At 54.7% G+C, this 21,463-nt stretch overlaps 1 protein-coding gene across 7 annotated transcripts; it reads right to left on the bottom strand.

Moving 5' to 3' along the window:
• Positions 1 to 386: 386 nt before the first annotated feature.
• On the bottom strand, positions 387 to 20,064 carry SHF (Src homology 2 domain containing F). 7 transcript variants are annotated; one of them, XM_007169720.2, is made up of 7 exons: positions 19,549 to 20,064; positions 10,646 to 10,787; positions 7,832 to 8,041; positions 6,273 to 6,413; positions 4,817 to 4,988; positions 4,555 to 4,674; positions 387 to 1,067 (listed from the first exon to the last, which is right to left on the bottom strand). In XM_007169720.2, the coding sequence occupies exons 1-7, from the start codon at positions 20,044 to 20,046 to the stop codon at positions 881 to 883; spliced, it is 1,470 nt and encodes a 489-aa protein (XP_007169782.2). In that variant the 5' UTR covers positions 20,047 to 20,064; the 3' UTR covers positions 387 to 880. The 7 variants fall into 7 exon arrangements, with proteins under 7 accessions (XP_007169782.2, XP_057399966.1, XP_057399969.1 ...); XM_057543982.1 differs by lacking the exon at positions 387 to 1,067 and adding an exon at positions 2,846 to 3,070; XM_057543983.1 differs by lacking the exon at positions 6,273 to 6,413.
• Positions 20,065 to 21,463: the final 1,399 nt, after the last annotated feature.

The raw sequence follows: 21,463 nt of genomic DNA, 5'->3' as shown, positions 1-21,463 counted from the left end.
ATGGCTGTTGGCAGGAAATTAGATGCGCTCTCGGGGAGCCGCGCTCGTCGGGGCGGCGGGGAGGGGGCGCCGCCTGGCAGGCCGGCTCTGGTGCCCCCAGCCGGGGAGGGGACGAGGGGGGATGTTTTGACATCTCGTCAAAGGAAGGAACTTGATGCTTCGAAAGTGCTTTTCACAGCCGCCTGTGTCCGCTCCAGAGCTGATTTATAAACAGAATCTGTGCTAGCTCAACTCCCTCCCCCTTCAGCCGGCGGGGTGGGGGGGGGCGCGGGAGGGAGCGGCGGCGCTGGAGGCGCGGAAGCGGCTGTGCCTGGCAGGACTGGGTTTATTTATTGCCTCTGGCCCGGAGCCGGGGCGGCCCCGGGCCTGCACAAGTTCCCTCCGGCCGAGCCCTTCCCCTCCTTCCCCACCCCCAATGCCGTCTCCATCCCAGGGGTCTGTCTTCCCGAAGCTCCGGGCGGAGCCCACCGGTGGTTTGCGGGTGGAGGCGGAGAGATGGTTAGAGCGCCCCGAGGGCCCGCGTCCAGCTCCATTCCCAATCCATCCCTCCACCCCTGGGCCACCTCTGCCCTAGGGGAAGAAAGGGGCTGGAGCTATCTTAAACTCCTCAGGAGATAAGCGATTCTGAAATCCCTTCCTCCAGGGGCTATCCTTTCTCCCCAGGGAGTCCTCTATCCTCAGCTCCAGACCACCTCTTAATCCAAGGCTCCAGTAGTCCTTCCCTTTAGAATAAATTAAGGAATCTCCAGCTTTCACTCGATTCCAGGGAGAAGGCAAGAAAGGTTTGAGAGATCATGTGGCCCAGGAAGGGCCACAGCCCTCAGCCAGGGGATGAGCACAGGGCTGGGTCCACATCTGTCACAGTGCCCGGGCCTCACACCTACAGAGTCCGGATGGCCACGGGGTAGAGCAGGGACATGTGCTCGGCCCCCTTAATGGGCAGCTTGCGGCTGGCGTAGTGGTGCACGATTTCAGGGACGCTGCTGAAGGGCGGGCTGTTCTGGCCCAGCACATACTTGTGTTCCTTGGTCCGGGACAGCTTCATGTGCATGAAGCCCTGACTGCTCCTGGGAAGAGGAGGGGAGACCCTGGTGAGTGGGGCCCTCTCCGGCCGTGGTTACCACCCCACCACCCGCTGCAAACATGGTTGTTCCAAGCCAGCTGAGAGCGGAGGCAACTAGGGAAGGTGGAGGTCAGTCCAGGAAGCAGGGAGGGGATGTAGGGGATTTTGTAAGTAGGCAGCAGTAGGTACTGGCTTTGTGGTGAGGGCACTGGGTGTGCCAAGAATGTGTGGGTGGTGAGTGTACAGGGTGTGTGCAGGTGGAAACAAGCTATCAGCGCCACCCCCCAACCCTGGGATCCAGTCGCTCCTGCGTCAGCCAATGCACCCCCCCAGCCTTTGCGACCAGGGCCAACTTACCCTCCCCCTCCTTGAGCTGTGGGGGAGGACATCTGTGTGTGGGGGGCTCCTGGTGCCTCGTGAACACACAGACACCCTTGGCAGGACAGTGGGTGGGCACGTGCGACAACCAAGCGAATCTTGGTTGGGGGTCTCTTGCAGAGACTAGGGGAGGGAGTGAGCTGGACATCACCCCCAAATCTGGGAATACTCAGCTGCCTTGTCCTGGGGACATCCCTTCACCCTCCTGCTAACTGGGCCTTGGGCCAATCCCCCAGCTCATCTATCCAGCTCTTCTGCCTGGGATGACATCATCTGTGAGGCTGCAGCTCCATCCCCTCCCTCAGAGAGGACATGCTCCACTGCCTCTCCCATCTCCCCACCACAATCCAGGAAATCAGCATCAGTGCCCAGCCCTGCCCACAAGACAAGGACCCTGCTGCTCAGAGCTCTGGCCAGCTCCCAGCAAGAACGTCTGTTCAAACTACCACAGGCCTGGTCGGCCAGGCCCCAGGTCTGAAACTCCAAAGAGGCAACGGGGAAACCATGCTTGGGAGAGCCCTGAAGCCCGAGTACTTGTTTCTGCTGGTCAGAGCCTACCTGGGGACAAGGGCCAGGCTTAGAAGCTGGTGTGGGAGGCAGGACTGGGGAGGGGGCTGCCTCCTCGTGAGGTTTGCCACCCTTGAGAGGTGAGGCTGGCAAACCCCCTCACTTGCTTCTCCTGTCTGTGTACAAAGAGGGCTCTGACTGATCCCATTTCACTAGGGCCACAAGTGAGAAAGTACACAGAGTGGGGAGACTAAAGAGGAAAGGGATGGGAGGGAAAAAAAACAGGCCCTTAACACCATCCTTCCCTCCCCCCACCCCCAGGGTACAGTTCCCTAAAGCCTGGGTGTGTGTGTCAGGGTGTGGAACCATCCTTCATCTGCAGGGCTGAGATAACGGCTGAAGTTGACAGTGACCACACAGGCCCTGGGGAAAAGAGCAAAGGGCCTGAGGAACACGTACAGCCCCTGGGGCAGCAGAGAGGGGAGGCAGTGAGTGGTCGCCCTCCCCTGTCTGCCCTATGCCAAAACCCAGGCCCAAGGCTATGGGCATCAGGGTAGGCCCTGTGCTCTCAGTTTGGGGACAGCCCCCTCCCCACAGTCCACTTGACAGAATCCCCTCTCCTGAAAACTGTACATTGTATCTTCTCCTTCAGGGACAGATCTGGCCAAGAAGGGCAACAAGTGGCCAGAGAACTGAGTTGGCAGCTGAGCGCTCAGCCTCCACACCTGGATAACTGACCTCCTGGGATGAAGTCCCAAGGGTCCATTAAGACACAGCAGAGCCCTTGCCTGCCCCTCAGGGAACTGAGGTGGTACTAGCTGGGCCACAGGGCTAGGGCTGGCATGGCTTTTGGAGGAAGCTGTTTAATTACCAGTGAAAGCCCTTCCATTACAGAGAGAAGAGAAACCATAATTGTATTTCAGAGAAGCCATTTATATGTAAACGAGGCTCTGGCAGACAGATGCTGGCAGGGCCTGATCAGCTTGGGCTGGAGCAGTGTCCAGGCCGGCCTCCCCGTTTCACTCCTCAGGATAAGGCAGGGCCCAGGCTCTGCTCTGCTCGGAGCCAGACCCCGATGTCTCCTCTTGCCTTGGACCATACCAGACTTGATGGGGGGTGGAACTGTGTAATGGAACAGTGTGGTTCTTGGAGTCGGCCTGAGCTGGGTTCAGATCCTGCTCTGGGCACTTTATTAGCTGGTGGCCTTGAGCAAGTCACATACCTCTTTGAATTGATTTTCTTTCTATAAAAAAGAGATTGATCTTGCAGGACAGTAGCTGGTTTGGAGATGGTATGTATGCTGCTTGGCACATAGTAGATGCTCTATGAATCTTAACTATAATTTTTTAAAGCAATACACATTCTGAAGTTATGTAGATCAAATTTTTGACAAATGAATTTTTCCTAAATGCTCCTTTGATGTTATAATTTGCAGACTCCCCCAGCATAAGAGGTGGAAGAAACCTAAGAGGTATCCATTGACATATTTTGCAAAGGTAGAAACCGAGGTCCAGAGAGGTTAAGTGATTTGCCTAAGGTCACACAGCTAGTTTTATTAAAACCAAGAATGAAATTCAGGTTATCTGACTATAGTCTGGTATTTTTTCCATTATCTTTTAGTGAAGTTGAATAATTATCCTCCAGTGTATCTGTTTAATACTCCCAAATTTCCATATATTGGATAGGTCTGAAGTGGGGGTATACCTGTACTCTAATGCCCCCTAGAAAATGTGGTAGGAAGTGGTACAGATGCCCCAGTAATGATGGGGGATGTGAATGGACACGGCACTCTGACAGGCTGCTCTGTGGGGTGCAGATTCTACTAGGCAGAACTCCTAGGTACCAAGGAGAGGACTAGCCATCCTGCCAGTAGAACCTGGGAGGCTGATGCTGGTCTCTGTATATCTGTGTCCAGAGTGGAAGGCTAAGGAGGAGGAGGAGGAGCCCTGCCTCCCCTGCCTCTTCCAGGACCCTTTAAAGCTCAGTTGTCAGCCACTAGCACCCAGACCTTCTGCCCTTTTCTGCAGAGTGAAAAAGAACAGCTTTGTGTCCACTGCTCCATCCTCCTCCCAGCACCCAGCCTCCATCTCACCCTGTTGAGTCCCACAGGCAAAGTTCCTATCTCCTCGTCTGTACTTGTCGAACATTTTGGGCTTCCATTAATAATGATGATAGTGATAATTCATTAAGCACTTAGCACTATGCTAAGTGCTTATTTCATTTAATCCTTCCCTATAAGTCAGATATGATTATTCCCCCATTTGATAAGGAAACTGAGGCCCAGAGAGGTTAAGGGGGCCCCAGGCCACAGAGCTAGAAAGTGACAGAACCCTTCTAAGCTGGACTCTATAGCTTCACTGCTTCCCCCAATGGACTCTGCACTCCTTGGGAGCAGGGGCTGAGCCTCAGACCTCTCCAGATGCCCAGGGCTTGGCACAGAGTCGGCACATGTTCACAGGGGATGAAGTTCTCCCCAGCCTGGCTGGGCGTGGGAGAGATACTGGAGACTCCTCTTGTCCTGCTGGTTATACTCCCACCGATTCCCCTTGGAGTCATCCTGACAGGCTCAGTCTGCCTAAAGCCACCAGCCAGCAGGCCCCACTCACTTGAGGGACAGGGAGAAGTCGTTCTTGCTGGTCTCACTGTTGCGCACCAGGTAGCTGGCCTCTTTGCACAGCCGGAGCAGGTTCTCGGCATCTGTTCGACTGATGGCCCCGTGGTACCAGCTGAGGACGAGAGAGAGGAAGGGGGGCATCTCTGCTGGGTCCCTCGCTGTCCAGGCCCACCCATTCTGGGTGTCCCCTGCAGGCAAGCCGGTGCCAGGAGGGGAAGGGAGGGGAGAGTCCCCAGCTGGACACAGACACTCACACCTGGTTTTCCAGAGGCAGTGCTGGGTCTGTCCACTCCCCCAGGGGGCTGCTGGGCTCCACGCTTAGGGACTTGGCTGACTTGGGGTTCCCTGCAGAGAGTCGGGGAGGGAGCCGCCCCTTCTCCTCCCGGCCAGGTGACAGGCAGCTCTTCTCAGATCCTTCAAACTGGGCTGTGGGGGACATACCAGTCATAGACTCTGAGGACCCTAGAGATAGAGCCCTATAGACTATCCAGTGCCCCATCCCCATTTCCAGCCAAAAGGGGGCAAAGGAATGTTCTGGAAGGGTGGGGCGTGCTCACGAGCCTGACCAGCTCTAGGGACAGTATCCTAGGTCCATCCCTGGGCGGGGGCAGGGGCGGGGCTCAGCTCTCCTGTGCCACAGGGCCTCCCAGTCCCCACACCGTGGCAGGAGAGGGGAGACTAGCAACACGAGAAACCACTTAAGCTCCTCCCTCTGGAGGAGCTGACTGCCTTCCCTTATTCCATCCCCCTCAGGGTGGCTTCAGTGCTGATAATATTGTTCCTTTCTCCTCCTCAGAGTTCATTACCGTTCTCCAAATCACCCTGCCAAGCCGTTCTGTAGAAATGACTTATTGATCTGAGAACAATTATCTGACTCCCCTCGGTGCCATCCTGACAGGCTAATCCTGCCCAAAGCCACCAGCCAGCCCGCCCCTCCACCGCCCCCAAGGTCGCGGCCCACAGGCTCCCCTCCCCCACCCACAGAAGCCCAGCAGAGGCAGCTCTGGCCTCCCAGACTGGGACAGGCATGACTGCTGAGCCTGCCCAGGGAGGGCTGAAGCCAGTGGGCCAAACGGGCACAAGCATACATGCACAGATGACAGAGACCCTCCTTCAGCCTGGATTTACAAAATACCCACTCACACCCACGCACCAATGTACAAACAGGTGCTCATGCCTGTGTGCGTATGCGCAGATGCAAGCACATCCCTGGCTGCCCATTCTGGGTAAAACTGCAAGTAGATGAAGTGTTCAGTGTCTTCTTTCGCCCCATTTGGGCTCTTTTTCTCTCCGTGTAGCACTTTCAAGTCCCTCGTTGTCTTTCCAGTCACCAGATACAAAGATCAAATCTTTCCTTTAAGGAGTTAGATACTTCCTGTGCTAGCATCGCCCCTGCCTCAGGCGTTATTTGCACTGCTGAAGGATCTGGTCGGGCAGAGCTCTGCCCAAAAGACTGAACTTAAAATAATGGATTTTTATGGCATGGGGGGAAAGATATTTGGAAGGGGCCTCCCTCAGGAGATACCTTCCCCACACCTTTAGGGGAGGGAGGAACCTGTACTTTGTCCCTTCCATCTTCCTCCAGGGCAAGAGGGATTCCTCCTGGGTTCTCTGGACTCTGCCCCACCTCTCTGCTCCTCCAACCCAATCCACAGGGCCTGAGGGCTGAGAGGACACATCACCCTGGCCAGAAGCCCCCAAAGGACCCACCGCTGCCATCCTCCAGGCCGGACTCAGGGAGGGGTGAGGCTGGACCGGAGATGTCCCTGTCCCCGTCGGGAAGGGAGGGGCTGCTGTCCAGCTGTCCCACCGGTGGAGGCCAAGGTAGGTCTTTGATGACCTTAATGTCAACTGGAGCCAGTAGCAACAGGGAGAAGAGAGGCAGACAGGGACAGAGACAGAGACAGAGAGAGGCAGAGATTGAGACACCAAAACCCAGAGCCAGGACACAGGACAGCCTAGAAAGGAGGAGGGTCAGAGCAGAGGCAGGGGCGGCTTCTGAGGGAAGAACAGGACTCTCAAGAGGACTGGGTGAAGCCACACTGACCGCACCATGGTGGGTGGGAGTCTCCAGGAGCAAACAGCCGGACACAGGGTCTTGCTCTGCCAGCCCCACAGGTCCCCTTTATTTGACCTCTCACAAGCCTCCAGGGCCCAAAGGGCCCAGGCAGGGAGGAAAAGCAGGACCAGGAGCTGCCCATACTCCCCAGCACCATACCTGGACACCCACACAGCATCCTGGCATGCCCCACCTTGCCTCCCTTCCTCCTTTCGCCTGCAGCCTGGGAACTCATGGGCAGCGAGACTGAGACAGCCCAGCCTCAGGCTGTCAGGAAAACTCAGAAGCAGGAGCAGATGTTTTATTGAAATTTACCCGCCACACCCTCAATCCTGAGCCTTGACAATTAGGAGAGCCATGCCACTGGCGGCTGCAGGACTGCTAATGAGGTTTCCGAATGAGGAGCATAGATTTTCCCATTAAGCAATTCAAATAGTATTGATTCTCCAAGGAGACTTCTGGAGATAAACGGCCCATCCTCAAGGGTGCACGCTTTACAGGAAACAAATTAGGAACCTGTGGTTCCCCAGTCTGGCTGCCGGGGTGGGGAGGACAGAGCGGAGAGCCGGGTCCAGCTCCAGGATGAGCTCCTTGCCCAAGGAGGGCTGAGGAGGACATGGGAGTAGGAATGAGGTCTAACGGCACCGAAGTTCTTTATGTTCTCACTGAACAAGGCTCTTGTACCACGCTCTTGTATCACCCACTCAGGCCCTCTCTATGTTGGACTCCGGGCCTGGGATGGACACTGGGGTGCTTGGTACAGGAGAAACCTGATGATTTCTCCCTCTCCCCACTGGTTCCTGCTCCTGAGAAATACCCTTGGGGCTAGGCTATACACACAGTGGGTTTTCACCGTCTGGAGTGTTAAATGCTTTCCTTTGTTACGTGTAAGTATTTAACATATGCCACAAGTTTTATCATTTTGTTTGGAATTTCTTTATTTTTAAGTATACGCCGCCTCCCAAAAGATGGAAGTGGCCCAAGCCTCTTGGCCTCTGAGAGGTGGTGATGCAGGGAGTCATCCCCGACCCTGCACACAGTTCTGTGTCCACACCGCCCAACTCACCACTCTCCATGGTGCAACTCAACTGCACTTCCCTTGAGCCCAGCTCCTGCCCACCCCCACCCCAAGTCCACTCCTCCCATTCCCCTGAGCCTGGAAAGCTGCTCAGAGGCCCCAGCAGACCTGCCCTCTCCACCCAGGACTCACCTGCAAAGGCTTTGGAAATCCGCTCCTTCTTCCACTCCCAGGGCTGGTCATACTCCTCAGGGGGCCTCTCATCATCCTCTGGCAGGCGGGACTCCCGGGGCCAGGGGGCCCCCTCACCTTCCGGGGTGGCCCCCTCCTCCTCCTCTGGCTCATAGGGCGTGTCATACAGAGGCAGGGGCTGAGCTGCTGTCTCCTTGGAGCCCCGGATCTCTGCCAGGGCAAGGCAGGAGAGGAGGTGTGAGCAGTCCTGGCTGCCTGGCTCAGTGCCCCCGGCAGCGCTCCCCAGCTACAAGCCTTCAGAGGAGACGCTGCTGGCTCTGGGGGGAGCCCAGTGGCCACACATCTGGGGTCCCTCGCCCTCAGAACACCTCTAGGGTTCCAAAAGCATGGGACCCAACAGAAGCAGGGGCAGAGAAGCACCAGAGTGAAAAGACAGAAAAAAGATCCTGCGATGGCCAACAAGGGCTGGGGAGCTGAGGCTTACACATTTAGGAAACTGAGGCAGGGTCCATCTCCTTGCTACTCAGATCCATTTATTTCCTTGTGTCCCAAGTTACGTCATTTCGCAATCAGAAAATCCTTCTTTGTTGCTCAGGTACTGCTGACCACCCCCTCCTTGAAAATCCCCTTTGGACAAGTCATTTTCAAGGACTGTCCTCCTCTCCCATCACCCCCGTTTGGTCTCTTTCCCTGGGTCCTCTCTTGGTCTCTGTCTGCCAGGGCCAAATCTTATTCATTTCTCCCTGCCCTCACTCTCCAGTCGCATGGCACTCTTTGCATCTATATGTTTCCAACTGCCATAAAAACGTTTCACTTTGATGTTTCAAACTCACTGCTTTCCCCAAAAATTCTTCTAGTCTGTTCTGTGATCCTCTTTTGGGGATCAATGACCCAGTGAAAATCTGATAAAAGCTATGGAGCTACTCCCCAGAAAAATGTGCGAATTTTCACATACAATTCCACGGCACTCATTGACCTCCTGGGGGTCTACACCCTTCTGATCTAAGTACAGTAGCTGCCCTCTCACTTTCTCCATTTCTGTCTACTACACTGCTCTCCTTGGTCCTGGCCCTCCTTCATTCTCTGAATCCCATGTGTTCAGTGCCAATACCTGATGACTCTCCCCCTCAACTCTCCACGTCTAGATTACTGCTAGGGTGAACCTCCAATCTACAGGCTCATGTTTCAGGGGCTCCATGGAATAACACTCCCTACTGTTCTCTGCTCCCTCACCCACCTCTCCCAGGGAGGGAGAACAGCTTATCTGATTGGCCAAAGGAAGCTTCCTTTCTTTCCCAGATCTGCCTACTTGCAGAGAGAGAACATTCTGGTTCTTTCTCCTCCTGCCCCCGTGCAGGGGCCTATAGCTATAGCTGTCCTGGGTTGCCCAAGCCTGAGTAGGCAAGTTTAATTCTGTGGCGAAGTATTCTTAGCTATGTCATTCTGGTGACAGAGCTAAGTAATATTCTCCAATCAACTTTATCAGTAATAAAGCTGGCATCTGTTTCCTTAATCCTATTCCTCAGTTATTTCCAAGCTCAGAGGGGAAGAAAGGGGTGTTAATTATTGGTCCCTTAAAGCCTCAACAATTTCCACGATAGCCTACTAACTCATCTTTCTTATTTTTTAACTAACTAATTAATTAATTAATTAATTTATTGGCTGAGTTGGGTCTTTGTTGCTGCACGTGGGCTTTCTCTAGTTGCGGTGAGTGGTGGCTACTCTTCGTTGCAGGGCGTGGGCTTCTCATTGTTGTGGCTTCTGTTGTTGCAGAGCACAGGCTCTAGGTGTGTGGGCTTCAGTAGTTGTGGCTCACGGGCTCTAGAGCGCAGGCTCAGTAGTTGTGGTGCACGGGCTTAGTTGCTCCGCGGCATGTGGGATCTTCCCAGACCAGGGCTCGAACCTGTGTCCCCTGAATTGGCAGGCGGATTCTTAACCACTGCGCCACCAGGGAAGCCCCCTAACTCATCTTTCTGATGCCCAGTTTTTCTAGTGTGTTCTGTACACCAAAACCTCAGTAATCCTCTAAAAATGCCATCATCCTGTTCCTTTCTTGCTCAAGAATCCATAATGGCTCCCCTCCCATTATTGAAGCAAGTCCAAATGCCTCATTTGAGCCTTCAAGACCTTCACTACCCCTCTTGGCCTCTCTCATTTTAGCTCTCCTGTATGCCCAGCACTAAGATTATTTGCCCCTGAACAAACCTTCCTCTCATCCTTCCCTGGGGCCTTGGCTTACGCTGATTCACCCCTGTCCTCCTCTCTGATCACCCACATTGTTCCCTTTCCCTGGATCCTTTCTTGACCTCTGTTCCCCAGGGCCAGGTCTCATTCACTTCTCCCTGCCCTCACTCCTTGAACTACTTGCCCAATCTCATGTGCATTGCATCTGCATTTCTAGTCATGTGTTTCCAATTGCCATAGATGTTCACTTCGACGTCCCATCATTTCAGATCCATCACCTTCCCTAAAGCTAGTGATTCTCTTCTTGGGATCAATGACCCCCAGCCCACACCACTAGCTTGTCATTCGTGACTATCCCAAATGCTTCTATTATCTGACCTGTGGTTGTATGGCCTTCTCTAGCACCTCACGTCTCAGGCACCACAAGTCCCAGCTTCTTCTCCAAAATGACTATCTTGAAGGCAATGGCCACCCTCCCCAAAGACCCAGCAAAGGCTTTCTCCATATTTTCTAGGGGCCAAGGAATCAGTCCTTAGACTTGTGGGTCCCAGAGCCTGTTCTGCAGATACTCAGGCCTCAGGGAGCAACCCACCACCCCACCCCACCCCCACCCCTAACTCCATCACTCACCGGCCATCATCTTTTGGGCCTCATAGGGCTCCATGTAACCGTCATTTTCGGGGACCTTCTCTGGGGCTCCTGAAGCTCCTATTGGGCCTTCATCAGTCTCCTGAACATCAAACGGATCCGCATAGTCTTCTAGAATTGCTAACTTTGGGAAGAGAGTGAGGGGAGCAAGCTTCAGACGTCTGAGAGACAGCTCTGCTTCTCCCCAGGATGCTCTGTCCATGGGAGCAAGAGTCCTGGGCAGGTTGCCCAGGAGCTTGGATGGGGAGAAGCTCTGGCTCTTCCTTTGCAGGGGTCCCCACTACGCTGCCAACAGAATGGTACATCTTTCTTTTCTGTTAATTTTGTGCCTCTGGCCCATTCCCTAGGCTAAATGGACAGGATGAGGCTCTGGGCTTTAAGGCCTGCCTCAGTCAGGGTCCAGGCAGGACCAGAGCCTATACCAAGTGGCCTAACAGAGGGAATTAATTCAGAGACCTGGTTATAAAGGTGCTGGAGTTCAAAGAATAAGCAGGGAACAGTAGGCAACTGGGGGATTAGCTTGGTCCATGCCTACCATTGCATTCCCAGATGCTAAACAAATAAGTATTTGCTGACCATCAAGGAAGGTACTGACTTTATGCCACAGTTCGCTGGTTTATCCTCACAACATCCTTCACAATGTCATGTGGGAATTATTATCCTCATTTTAAGGAAATGGAGGCTCAGGGCAGGTAGGGAACAACATGCCCAAGTCCATTCCACATAAGTGGAGAAACCAGGATTGGAACCTGTGCCCTTTGTGCAAAATCATGTTGCCAACCTGCTACCACTGGGCATCTTGGCTGTCCTGGGAGAGAGACCACCTTAGGATAGCCCTGAGAAAGCCAGGGTTTGGGCTCTGCTGAAATCCCCCAGGCTCTTGGAGAACAGGGACAGGAAAAGGCCTGGTCTTGGCCCTCCCCATCCCAGGCTGCAAGCCGCACACCCTGCAGAGGAGCTTAAGGTGCCCGGGGCAGGGCGCAGCTGAGGACAACAGAGCCTTTCTCCAAGCTGGGCACAGGCTTGGGGGGACCTGCTGAGGCAGAGACAGAGCACAGCCCACCGGGCGCTAACTGCACCTTGGGGCGGGAGAGCACTGCACGCTGGGTTGCCAGGCGTTGACAGGAGGTAGCTCTGGGGCCTGCGGCATGGGGAAGGGGCCACTCCTGCCTCTCCCCTAGTCTCGGTCTAGGCTTTGGTTCTGGTCCAGATCAGGACTGTGGGAGACAGTTGGGCAGGGAGGTTGTGGGGATGACCGCCTGTCCTGGGTCACAGGATCTGGGACCCCTAGCAAGGCGGAAATGGAGAAAGAAAACTTCCCACCTCAGAGACCCCTTCTGCATGTCCCTTGAACCCCCACTGGCCCCTCTAGGGGTCTCAAGCGTGTCCCAACAGCTCCTACCATCTCATCCATCAGTTCTTCAGCTCCTACTCGTTTCACCTTGTTCCAGTCAAGACCCCCAGCTCCTTTACCTCCCTCGAATCTCTGTCTGCTTCTGAGAAGACCACCATCTCAGATCATCCCATCATCGCCACCAGAGCATCCACTGGCCTGGGGCTCTTTGTCACTTCTGTCTCTCCAGCTCCAGTAAGCACCTGGTTTACAGTGGGAACTAGAAAAATGTTTCTGCTAGATCACTGCCTATTTCCCCTTACAGCCCCCCTCTTCTAGTCCTCCTTCCTTCAGGAAGTGCAGAAAAGGAATCCACTCCTACCCCGAGCTGCTTCATCCCAGGCCAAGGGGCACCCACAGTCCCACCCACCTGACCAAGGGGCTCTGGAGCCAGCCCATTGGGTACCCACTCAGCTTGGCACCCAGCCTTACACTCATATGTGGCAGCTACTTAACAGTAACTGAATCAACAAATGTGCTATCCTTAAACCTTGCAATGGCTCTCCAGTGCCAAAAGAACAAGTCCAAAGTTAAAGGGATTTAAAGATTCCACTTTGCTCTTTGGGTTCTCTCTACCCACCCTAGGTTACTTTGTTACCTGAAAGCTCTATGATCTCTTTCTTATCTCAAAGGCTTTCCCTTTACCTGGATCAGATTATTTTTCGATAGAAAGCCTTCCATTCTCCCTCCAGGTCTGGTTAGGGCCTCTGTGCTGGGCTATCAACACACTGTGTAGTACATACTTGTTTTATTATCTGTCTTCCTGCAGACTGTGAACTTCCTGAGGGCAGGAACCGAGTTTACTGCTAAATTCCCAGTACCTAAAAGTGCTCAGTAAATATTTGTTAAATCAGTTCATATAAAACAGGAAGGAAGAATGGACAAAGGAAGCACTTTTCCTTGTTCATTCAGGAGAGGAGGAAGCATGAATCTGCCTGGGGAGTCAGACAGGGGGTATGAGTCCCTGGAAGCTGCTCAATAAGCAGAAGCACCTGGCCCAAGCCCCAGGCCCCCCTCCCAACTCCACAGAGCCCCCCCTTGCCTTCCCTTACCAAGCCCAGTCAGAGCTGCAGGCAGCGCCCTTCCCACTGGAGTCCTGGGCCAGTGTCAGGGGCTGCGACCCCTCCTGGCAGCTCGGGGCCCATGGGCACCCAGGTGGCAGCTCTGTGGGCAGCTCAATGGCTCCTCTGTTCCATTCCTGGCTCCACACCCTGCTCCAGGAGGCCCTGGCCTCCGCCCTGGGCTGGGGCGCCCAGAGAAGCCACCCATGGGGCCGGCATCGGGAGCAGCAGCAGAGATGCCTGCTGGGAAGGCTGGCAGGACGGGCACCCGACCTGGACCTAGAGGACCTGTCAGAGACCAGACCTGCTTTCCCAGTGGCTTCTAGGTCACGTGAGGAGGCAAAACTGCTCAGTGTGTGGAAGCTGCTCCTGTAGGCTTCTGACACCTTTGCTCTATCATGATTTACTTTGTTTATGGGCCCTCTGCTTGACTCTGCCGTGCTCACTGTTGTATACGGCATCCATCACAGGGCCTGGCACACAGTAGGTGCTCAGTGCACATTTACTGGATGCTCGAAAGGCCTCCTTCTACCCACACTCCATCTTCTGGAGTGACACAGACTCTCAGATCCCCATTCATCCTAACTCTGACCGACCAGTAGGGGCTGTAGGAGCAGCCTGTCAGGAGAATCGACATTTGATAGGGATCAAAGCCTTTGGCTCAAGGGCAGAAGGACGGAACTGGCAGGGAAGGCACCTAAAGCCAGGGCTGATATTTAGGCAAATCCTCTGGTACGCTGTTGAAATGCTGAAATATTTCCAAACTAGTAGGTAAGTAGCTCTGCCCAGAGGGCCCCCTGGCTCCCTCCACTCCTGCAGGAGGGTGGCAGGGTGCCTCCAGGACCCTGGTCTTGCGCCTGTTCAATTGGGCAGTGCTCCTCCCAAAGCAGCTGTCAGGCCTTGCCTTTCCTTCCTGCCCAGGCCTCTCCTGAGGTAGCCGGCAGCCCCACCATCTGGTTGAACCCTCCACTCTGCAGCTGGGCCCTGCTACGAGTTTCTGACCCCACCCGTGGGGCTTCTGAGGCCAGGGGAGCAAAGGAGACACATGTCACAGGATTTGGGCTCTGCAAGGTACCCGAAGTCTACCACTGTCCCTTTTCCCCATTTCTTTAGTTTATAAACATTATAAACTTATTATATTTAAGTATAATAAGTTAATATATAAGTTATAATATATGTTATAATATATAACATATATTACATTTATAAACATTTAGTTTAATGTCTGGAAGCCTCTGGTTTTTTAATCTGTAGAATGGGGATGGTATTAGCACCTACCTCATAGGACTGGGTAGAGGACAATGAATGTAAAAAGTCCTTGGCCCAGAGGCTGGCAAGAAGTCAGTGCTCAATAAGTGTTTGCCCGGATGATAATCTTTTATTCAGGCATTAAGACCCCAGAGTTCAGGTGCTTGTCCAGGGTGCACAGCTTGCAGTAGCAGAGACAAGAAAGACAGAGACCCAGGTCTCCTGACTCTCAGTGCCTTGCCACAGATTTTCCAGAAAAACTGGGAAATGTGGCATCTTCTCTCCTCTACTTGTAGATTTAAAATACACCTTAGCATGTTAAAGGCTCTGAGAAGTCCTGCAACCAAAAGACTAACTTAATTTTGTTTAATTCAGCATTTCTCCAAACTATTTAACCATGAAATCCCTTTTCCACTGAAAGTCTGTCAGTCTGGGAAATGGTGTACTATTGATATTTACCTTCCTCAAGACTGAATTTTTTGCACCTTCTGTTCCCACTTACTAGAATGCCCTTCCCAATTTTATCTGCCAGGGAAACTCCTTCACGTGAAACAAATTTGTTATTATCCTTTTGTAATAACAAAGCGATGCCATGCTTGTAAAACATTCATCACAGACATGCAATTGATGCTACCAAACCTTTTAAGACCCTTATAAGGTATGTCTGAGGCCACTTTGGGATTGGGTGGCAAGTGCTGGCCTTCAGCATTCAGGAAATGGTGAACTCAGCACAGAATGCAATCCTCATTCCTTCCTTAAGAGCCTCCTTCCCCTGGTTCATTAGCAAATGCTCAGTGGATACTTCCTCTCTCTGCAGGCGTCCTCTCAGCAGGTGCAAAGGTCCCATACACGGTGCTGGCAGCCAGTCTGGAGTCAGGCTGCCCAGCTGGGAACCTCAGCTATCTAACTAGCTGTGAAACCATGCAAGCGTGACTCAACATTCCTGTGCTTCCGTCTCCCTTTTCGTAATGCTGGAATAATAACAGACTTGTCCTCATAGGGTTGTCGTAAGGATCAACTGGTCTAATACACATCAGCTGCTTCAAATGGTACTAGATACAAGGTGGAGGCTCAGTAAATGCCCACGATTATATTATTAAATACAAAGAACAAATTCCTGGATCCTCCAAGAGCTCACAGTGACCGACACAAAACAAGTTCCCAAAGAGTGAAGCACCTTGAGGTGCTATGAAGCCACATGGCCGAGCCCCAGGCTCTGGAAGCCCCACAGGCTCACTGTATGCAGGGTTTGGGCCCCACCTCCACTCTCATATCATATCACACTGGTTCTCCAGTGCAACGGGAGTAGGCTGCAGGTAGCCCTCCAAGTCCCGGGCCCCAGCCAGCTGCTCCATCCAGGGTCACAGGGTCCCGGCTGTTCCTGGCTCCCAAAGGGTTGGAGCACCAGGGCTGCGGTGTCACTGAGTCACTGCCCAAGCCAACAAGCCGCAGATGTCTTCCAGAGGGAGGGAGTGCTGCAGCACGAGGAGGCAGCAGTGGATAGAGCGGACAGGCCTGCGGGCCTCAGCCCTCCTCGAAGCAACAACGGCAGTGGCACCAACAACAGCACAGGCCACAAAGTTCAGATCCCTTGACCGGAACCCTCCTCCTTTCCTCCATCAGGGGACACAAGGACACGTGTGAGATAAACGAATCAGACCTCTAGACTCTGCGCAAGTCATATGAAAGAAAATTAAAGCAAACAAGGAAACAAACTCAAAAACGGCAAGGACTCGGTCTTCTGGGTGCTGAGTCTCTTTCAGCGCCTAGGCCAGTGTCACTTAATGATACTCAAACACTCAATGAACACTGGCCAGGGAGGGCCCCTACCTGCCCTCCTAATCCCAGAGCAGGCATGTCTTGTTCATCTTCTGACACCCGGAATGTATCCTTCACTTTCTTCTTCCCGCCTATCTGTTCACTCGTTTCCAAACTTGGGCCCGGAGGATCCAAGTCCATGTGAAAACCATCTATGAGGTACAGTATCTATTCTTCAAAGTTCTTAAGATTTCGGGCCCTGTGAACACCAGTGAGAATCTGAGAGCTGTGAGCCTCTTCCCAGAAAAATGCTCATGCCCCCAAATATGTGCACAGTATTTCTGGAGGTTCATGAACCCTAGAAGCCCCTCTGTGAGCTAAGAACAAGAACCCTAGTTTCAATTCATACAGGGTGCCTGACTGTCTTATTGTTCACATCACCTCTCTCTCTCTGTTTTGCTCTCTCACTCTCTCATTCTCTGTCTCTTTCTCTCACACACGTATCTTGGCATGATGGAGGCAAAGGACACACTGTGCAGATGGTCAGAGGCAACTCAAAGCTTCATCCAATCAGGGCCCCTCTCCCATCCCCATCCCCCTTTCCTAATTAGATCAGGTTTTTCCTGTTGAAGGTCTGAGAAAAGGGAGCAAAGCAAGGGAAGGCACAGCTCTCTAGCCCCTCTGCCAGAGCATAGCCTGATGGCCAGACAGGGCCCAGTACCAAGAGGGAGTCTTCCTGCAGCCAGATGGCGAGGCCCTGCCTGCCTGGTGCAGGGCGCAGCTCCTGCTGCTCCCACACCTGCCCTGCCAGGCCTGCCCAGATGGCCACCCTTGCACCCCTGCCAACTGCAGCCGTGGGTCTCAGGGTGGGCCAGCAGCCAGAGCCCTGCACGGGGAGATGGCTAATGGTCCTGAGCCCCCAGGCCTCTCAGGGTCCTGTCTGAGGCCTATTATCTCCAGCCCCTACATCCACTGGGCTCATTCCCCTTCAATTTCTCTGGCTCATCACAGAAGCATTTGCACCCATTTCATCAAACCTCACGATCCAGCTCCTCTCAGAGGGTTCCGACCCACCCAGCACCAGCTGCTGGAAGGCAGAAGGAGAGAAGTGAGCGAGCCCAAGGCGAAACCTGGTCCTCAGCCTCATCTCACCTCAGGAAGAGACCCAAAAGCAGCAAGGCAAGAGGACCTGCAGGGCTAAGTGGAGGGGGAACTGAGACTAAGGAGAAAGCAGCCACACAGGACAGGAACACCAGCTCAGCAGGACCTCGGGGGCCAGGCCGGCTCACCATCCAGAAGGCGCAATCCTGTGTGAGCTCTGCAGGCAGGTGCTGACACTTGGGTTTAGGCTAAGGGGCTCAGGTACCTAGTCTGGGCTCTTCCTAAGAAGATCCAAACTCTGCTCCTGAACAGGTGGAGCTGCTCTCTCTGAATGGTGGGAGGCCCCAGGTCAGCATCCCTGCCCCTGGGCCAGCTCAGATGGCATACTGGGTCTTTCTCACACACCCAATAAACCACAGATTGCGTGGCTCCAGGAAATCCTGCTGGATTTCATTCCTGTCCCTGCAGCTGACAAAGGAGTCCGATACCTCTTAGCCCCCAAGGTCTGAGCAGCCCACAGATTACAGAGACGACCCAGGGAGAGGCATGGATGCCCTTGGTGAGAAGGGGCTGTGGGTTTCTGCATGGTTGTGTGGGCACAGCCCCTTCCTTGGGGTCTCTGTGGGAAAGTGTACAAGGGAAACTTTAGTTAGGGGAGTCTCTGACCCTCAGGTCACCCTAGCAATGGAGAGTCACCACTCAGGACTTATTGATATTTATGCACCACCCCTCTTTATGCCAAACACTGTGTCAGGCACTTGGGAGACACAATATGAGGATAAGGTCCTTGTTCTGGAGGAGCCCACGGCTTGGTGGGCAGCCTGTTATGCCATTCCAAGACGATACAGAGAGGAGGAGGGCCAGGGACAGTCCAGGCCCACATGCCAGCAGGCAGTGGTCAGGGAGGAGGAGACTAACTGATCAATAGTAAGAACAAAGCCTAATGCTCCCTCTGCCTCACTGCCACCACCACCATCAGGAAAAATTAGGAAGAGGAGCCTAAGGACATGTGAAGAAACCATAGGCTCCTTCTGCAGGCGAACAGTCCTGGCCCAGGATGGGTAGCCATGCCCCATGGCAGGAACTAGGGGAAAAATAATTCACATTCCTGAGGCTTCTGCTCTGACCCTGACACATCTCTCTTACCCAGGAAGCAGGCAGAACAGTGGCGCGCTCTCAGCTGAAAGCCTCAGCCCTGGAGCCAACAGATTCAGACAGCAACTTTGCTCTCCAATCAAAGAAAACTGTGTTCTCTGCTGAGGAGAGGGGAGTAAGCCCCAGAGCGAGCTCCCAGGGGTAAGTGAAGAGGGACAGTAGAGCTAGGGTAGCCCACAGAGTCATCGTCCTAGAATTTAGGACTACAGGGACCTGGGGATGACTTTCAGCTGTCAGGGAGGGATAAAGCCGCACTGAGGTTGGGCAGGGGGTGTCTTCTCTACCAGGGGCCTTTGAGCCACAGTGGATGTTCTTGGAAACAGTGAATGCCCAGCCCGCCTCTCTACCCCAAGCCTGCAGATCCACAAAAAGCTCTAGCCATCCTCAGAATGGACGCGGGGAGCAGGAGACCAAGAGGAGAGGAGGAGTGGGCTCAGTTGCTTAGCCCCTTCTGGGCAACAGGTTCTGAGCACTGACTATCCCCATACCTGGGGGGATAAGGGAAGGAGCAGGAGTGGGCCTGCCTGGACCTCAGTGGTCAGCATCCTTGGTGAAGAGCTGCATCCTGCCTGTTCTGGCTTCCTGAGAACAACACTCCACCCGGCTCCAGTCCCACTGGGTAAGGCAAAGGCCAGCTCTTGCCGTGTCCACAGGGAGAAACCCAGCCTTCACCTCCTTCCTGGGGCTTCAGCACCTCCAAGGATGCTTGGGCTTTTTTAACAGGAGGAGGAGTGGAGCTTTGTGCTGGCTCTGCCCTGAGGGGGAGGGGTCAGAGAGCAAAGGGCAGTGAGCTGCTGCTCCCAGAAGATTGAAAGGCCATAAACTGGGGAGAAGCGGGCTCAAATCCCGTTAGAAAAAAGGCTCCCCGATTAGGCTCCGGGGTCTGCGATGAGGAGAACAGAGCTGGGAGGGGGAGGGTCACTAGTTCAGGGGCTATAATAAGGGAAAGAGGCAGAGTTTGGGGCGCACGTCCCAAATTAGAAGGTCGAGAATCTGAACAAAGGTGGATGAAGACTCCGAGCCCCGGGGTCAGGGACTAAGATCGTGTCCGCCAGGAACCGTGACACCAAGGGGCCCGGCCCCGGTCAGGCCACCTTTGTCCCTCTCGAAAGCCCCAGACCTCCGACCACCTCTCCTCCTTGCCACCCCCCGACCGGCGTGGCACTCACCCTGTCGCTGCTGGCGGGTGGTCCAGAGATCCGTTCCTCGAGAGGAGGCGCTGGGGGGCCAGGGGTCTCGACCCGAATAAGGCGGTGGGGTGGCGAGCCGTGGCGCGGGGGCGGCGTGGGGCCGGGAACGGCAGGGGTGGCTAGAGCAGCGGAGCCGGACGGCCCCCCGGAGTAGGGGTCTTCGAAGTCGCGCTCCCTCTGCAGTCGGTAGGCGGCCAAGATGTCCGGGGGAGGTGCGGGGGGCGCGGCCGGGGAAGGTGCGGGGGGGCGGTAGTCCGGCTCCGGGGGCGCCGGCTTGCCCCCACCTCCGCCGCCGCCCCCCCCGCGGAAGCCCAGGTGTTCCCGGAGCCACTTGGCCACTCCGCCGCTGCCGCCCCCTCCTGGGCCGGTTCCCGCACCTCCGGCGCCCCGGCGCGATCCAGCCGGGCCGCCCCCCGCACTCCCCTGCGACCGCGGCCCCGGGCCGGAGCCGGCAGGAGAAGCTCCGCTCAGTAGCATGAGGCCAGCCAGACTGAACGTGGGGAGCTCGGTGGCCGGGCAGGGGGCGGGGGCGGGGGCGGGGCGGGGGCGGAGCTCGGTCGGGCGGCGAGAGGGGGCGGGGCTTGGCCGGGCGGCGAGAGGGGGCGGGGCTCGTCAGTAACAAGGGAGGGGCGGGGTTCCGCTACCTAAAGGAGGCGACCTCCTCCAGCCCGGCGGAGAGGAGCGGGCGGGGGTTTCCAGCCTATGTAGACGCAGAAATGAAGTGGCGACCCTAGGGCAGGGAATGCGACTCCTGAGGATGGACTGAGGATGAATCCTCCACGTGTCGCCACGCGCGCCCCTCTGGGGACGCACCTGTGCACGTCTGTTCCCCCTCCCCAGCTCCCACCTCGCGCGAGACGCCAAGAGGGGAGTCTTCGGACTCCGGGGTTCTTGGCCCTCCGGCGCCTTCCGCCCCTCCTTTACCCTCCCCAAGGCCTCCCAACTGGGAAATAATATCCTGGGAGGAAAAACTGGGGTGGGGTGGGGGCGAGACAGGGGCTGTTCTGTAAGATGTGTCTGTAACTACCGGCTCCGGCGTGCTGCCTTGGGAGCCCCACCTACCTCCTCCCATCCAACTGCTCTCTGTGCACATACTCGAACCCACTCCAGGTAGACGTCTCATATCACAGACAGTCAGCTCCCTAGAGGCACCCACTTCTCCCGAATGGTTTCCACACAAGCCCTCCTCACAGGCAAACAGCCCTTGCACAAACGCTTCCCACCCGGCCCTGATGGCAGCTCACGCATATACACAGAAATCCCTTCAAGTCCCAGGTTTCATTGCCAATCAGCTTAGTGACAGAATAGAAACAGACAAGTCAATAAATCAAGTCTAGAAACAGTTCCAGTGTTGTCTATCATAAACCCCTTATCCTCCAGAGGCTCGGATGCTCAAGCATTTTTGTCTTAGAAATAAAACCAATTTCTCCCCAGGAATCTTGTAGCCCTGAGGCCAACGCCAACATTTGCTTTTGACTCTGATGGAAAGGTAGCAGCTTCACCTCACCAACATCCCTCTGAGCACTACCTCAGTGTCTCCCTCACTCTTAGGCTCATATCTGTCTTGTGAGGGAGCAAAGAGCCACGTGAGGCCCCACAGGGAAGGGGGCTCAAAGCTGGACTAGAGTAAGATGTGATGGCAAAACTGAGAATACCCTAGGATTCCCAGGGCCCCAGGTCTCAAAATATTTGTTGAGTTTCTGCTTTGTGCATATTCTGGTTGGTGTTATAGGACAGTGCTTTCCAAACTGCGATATGCACACGAATCTCCTGGGGAATTTGTTAAATTGAAGTTTCTGATTCTGTAGGTCTAGCTGCGATGGGGTCCTGGTGTAGTTCCAACAGGCTTCCAGGTGATACAGATACAGCTGGCCCTCCCACCACACTTTGAGTA

This window comes from Balaenoptera acutorostrata, chromosome 3 (assembly GCF_949987535.1).
Source record: "Balaenoptera acutorostrata chromosome 3, mBalAcu1.1, whole genome shotgun sequence".
Taxonomy (NCBI): Eukaryota; Metazoa; Chordata; class Mammalia; order Artiodactyla; family Balaenopteridae; genus Balaenoptera; species Balaenoptera acutorostrata.
Note: the sequence above shows the minus strand (reverse complement) of the source record. Positions and strands in the feature narration are given on the sequence as shown.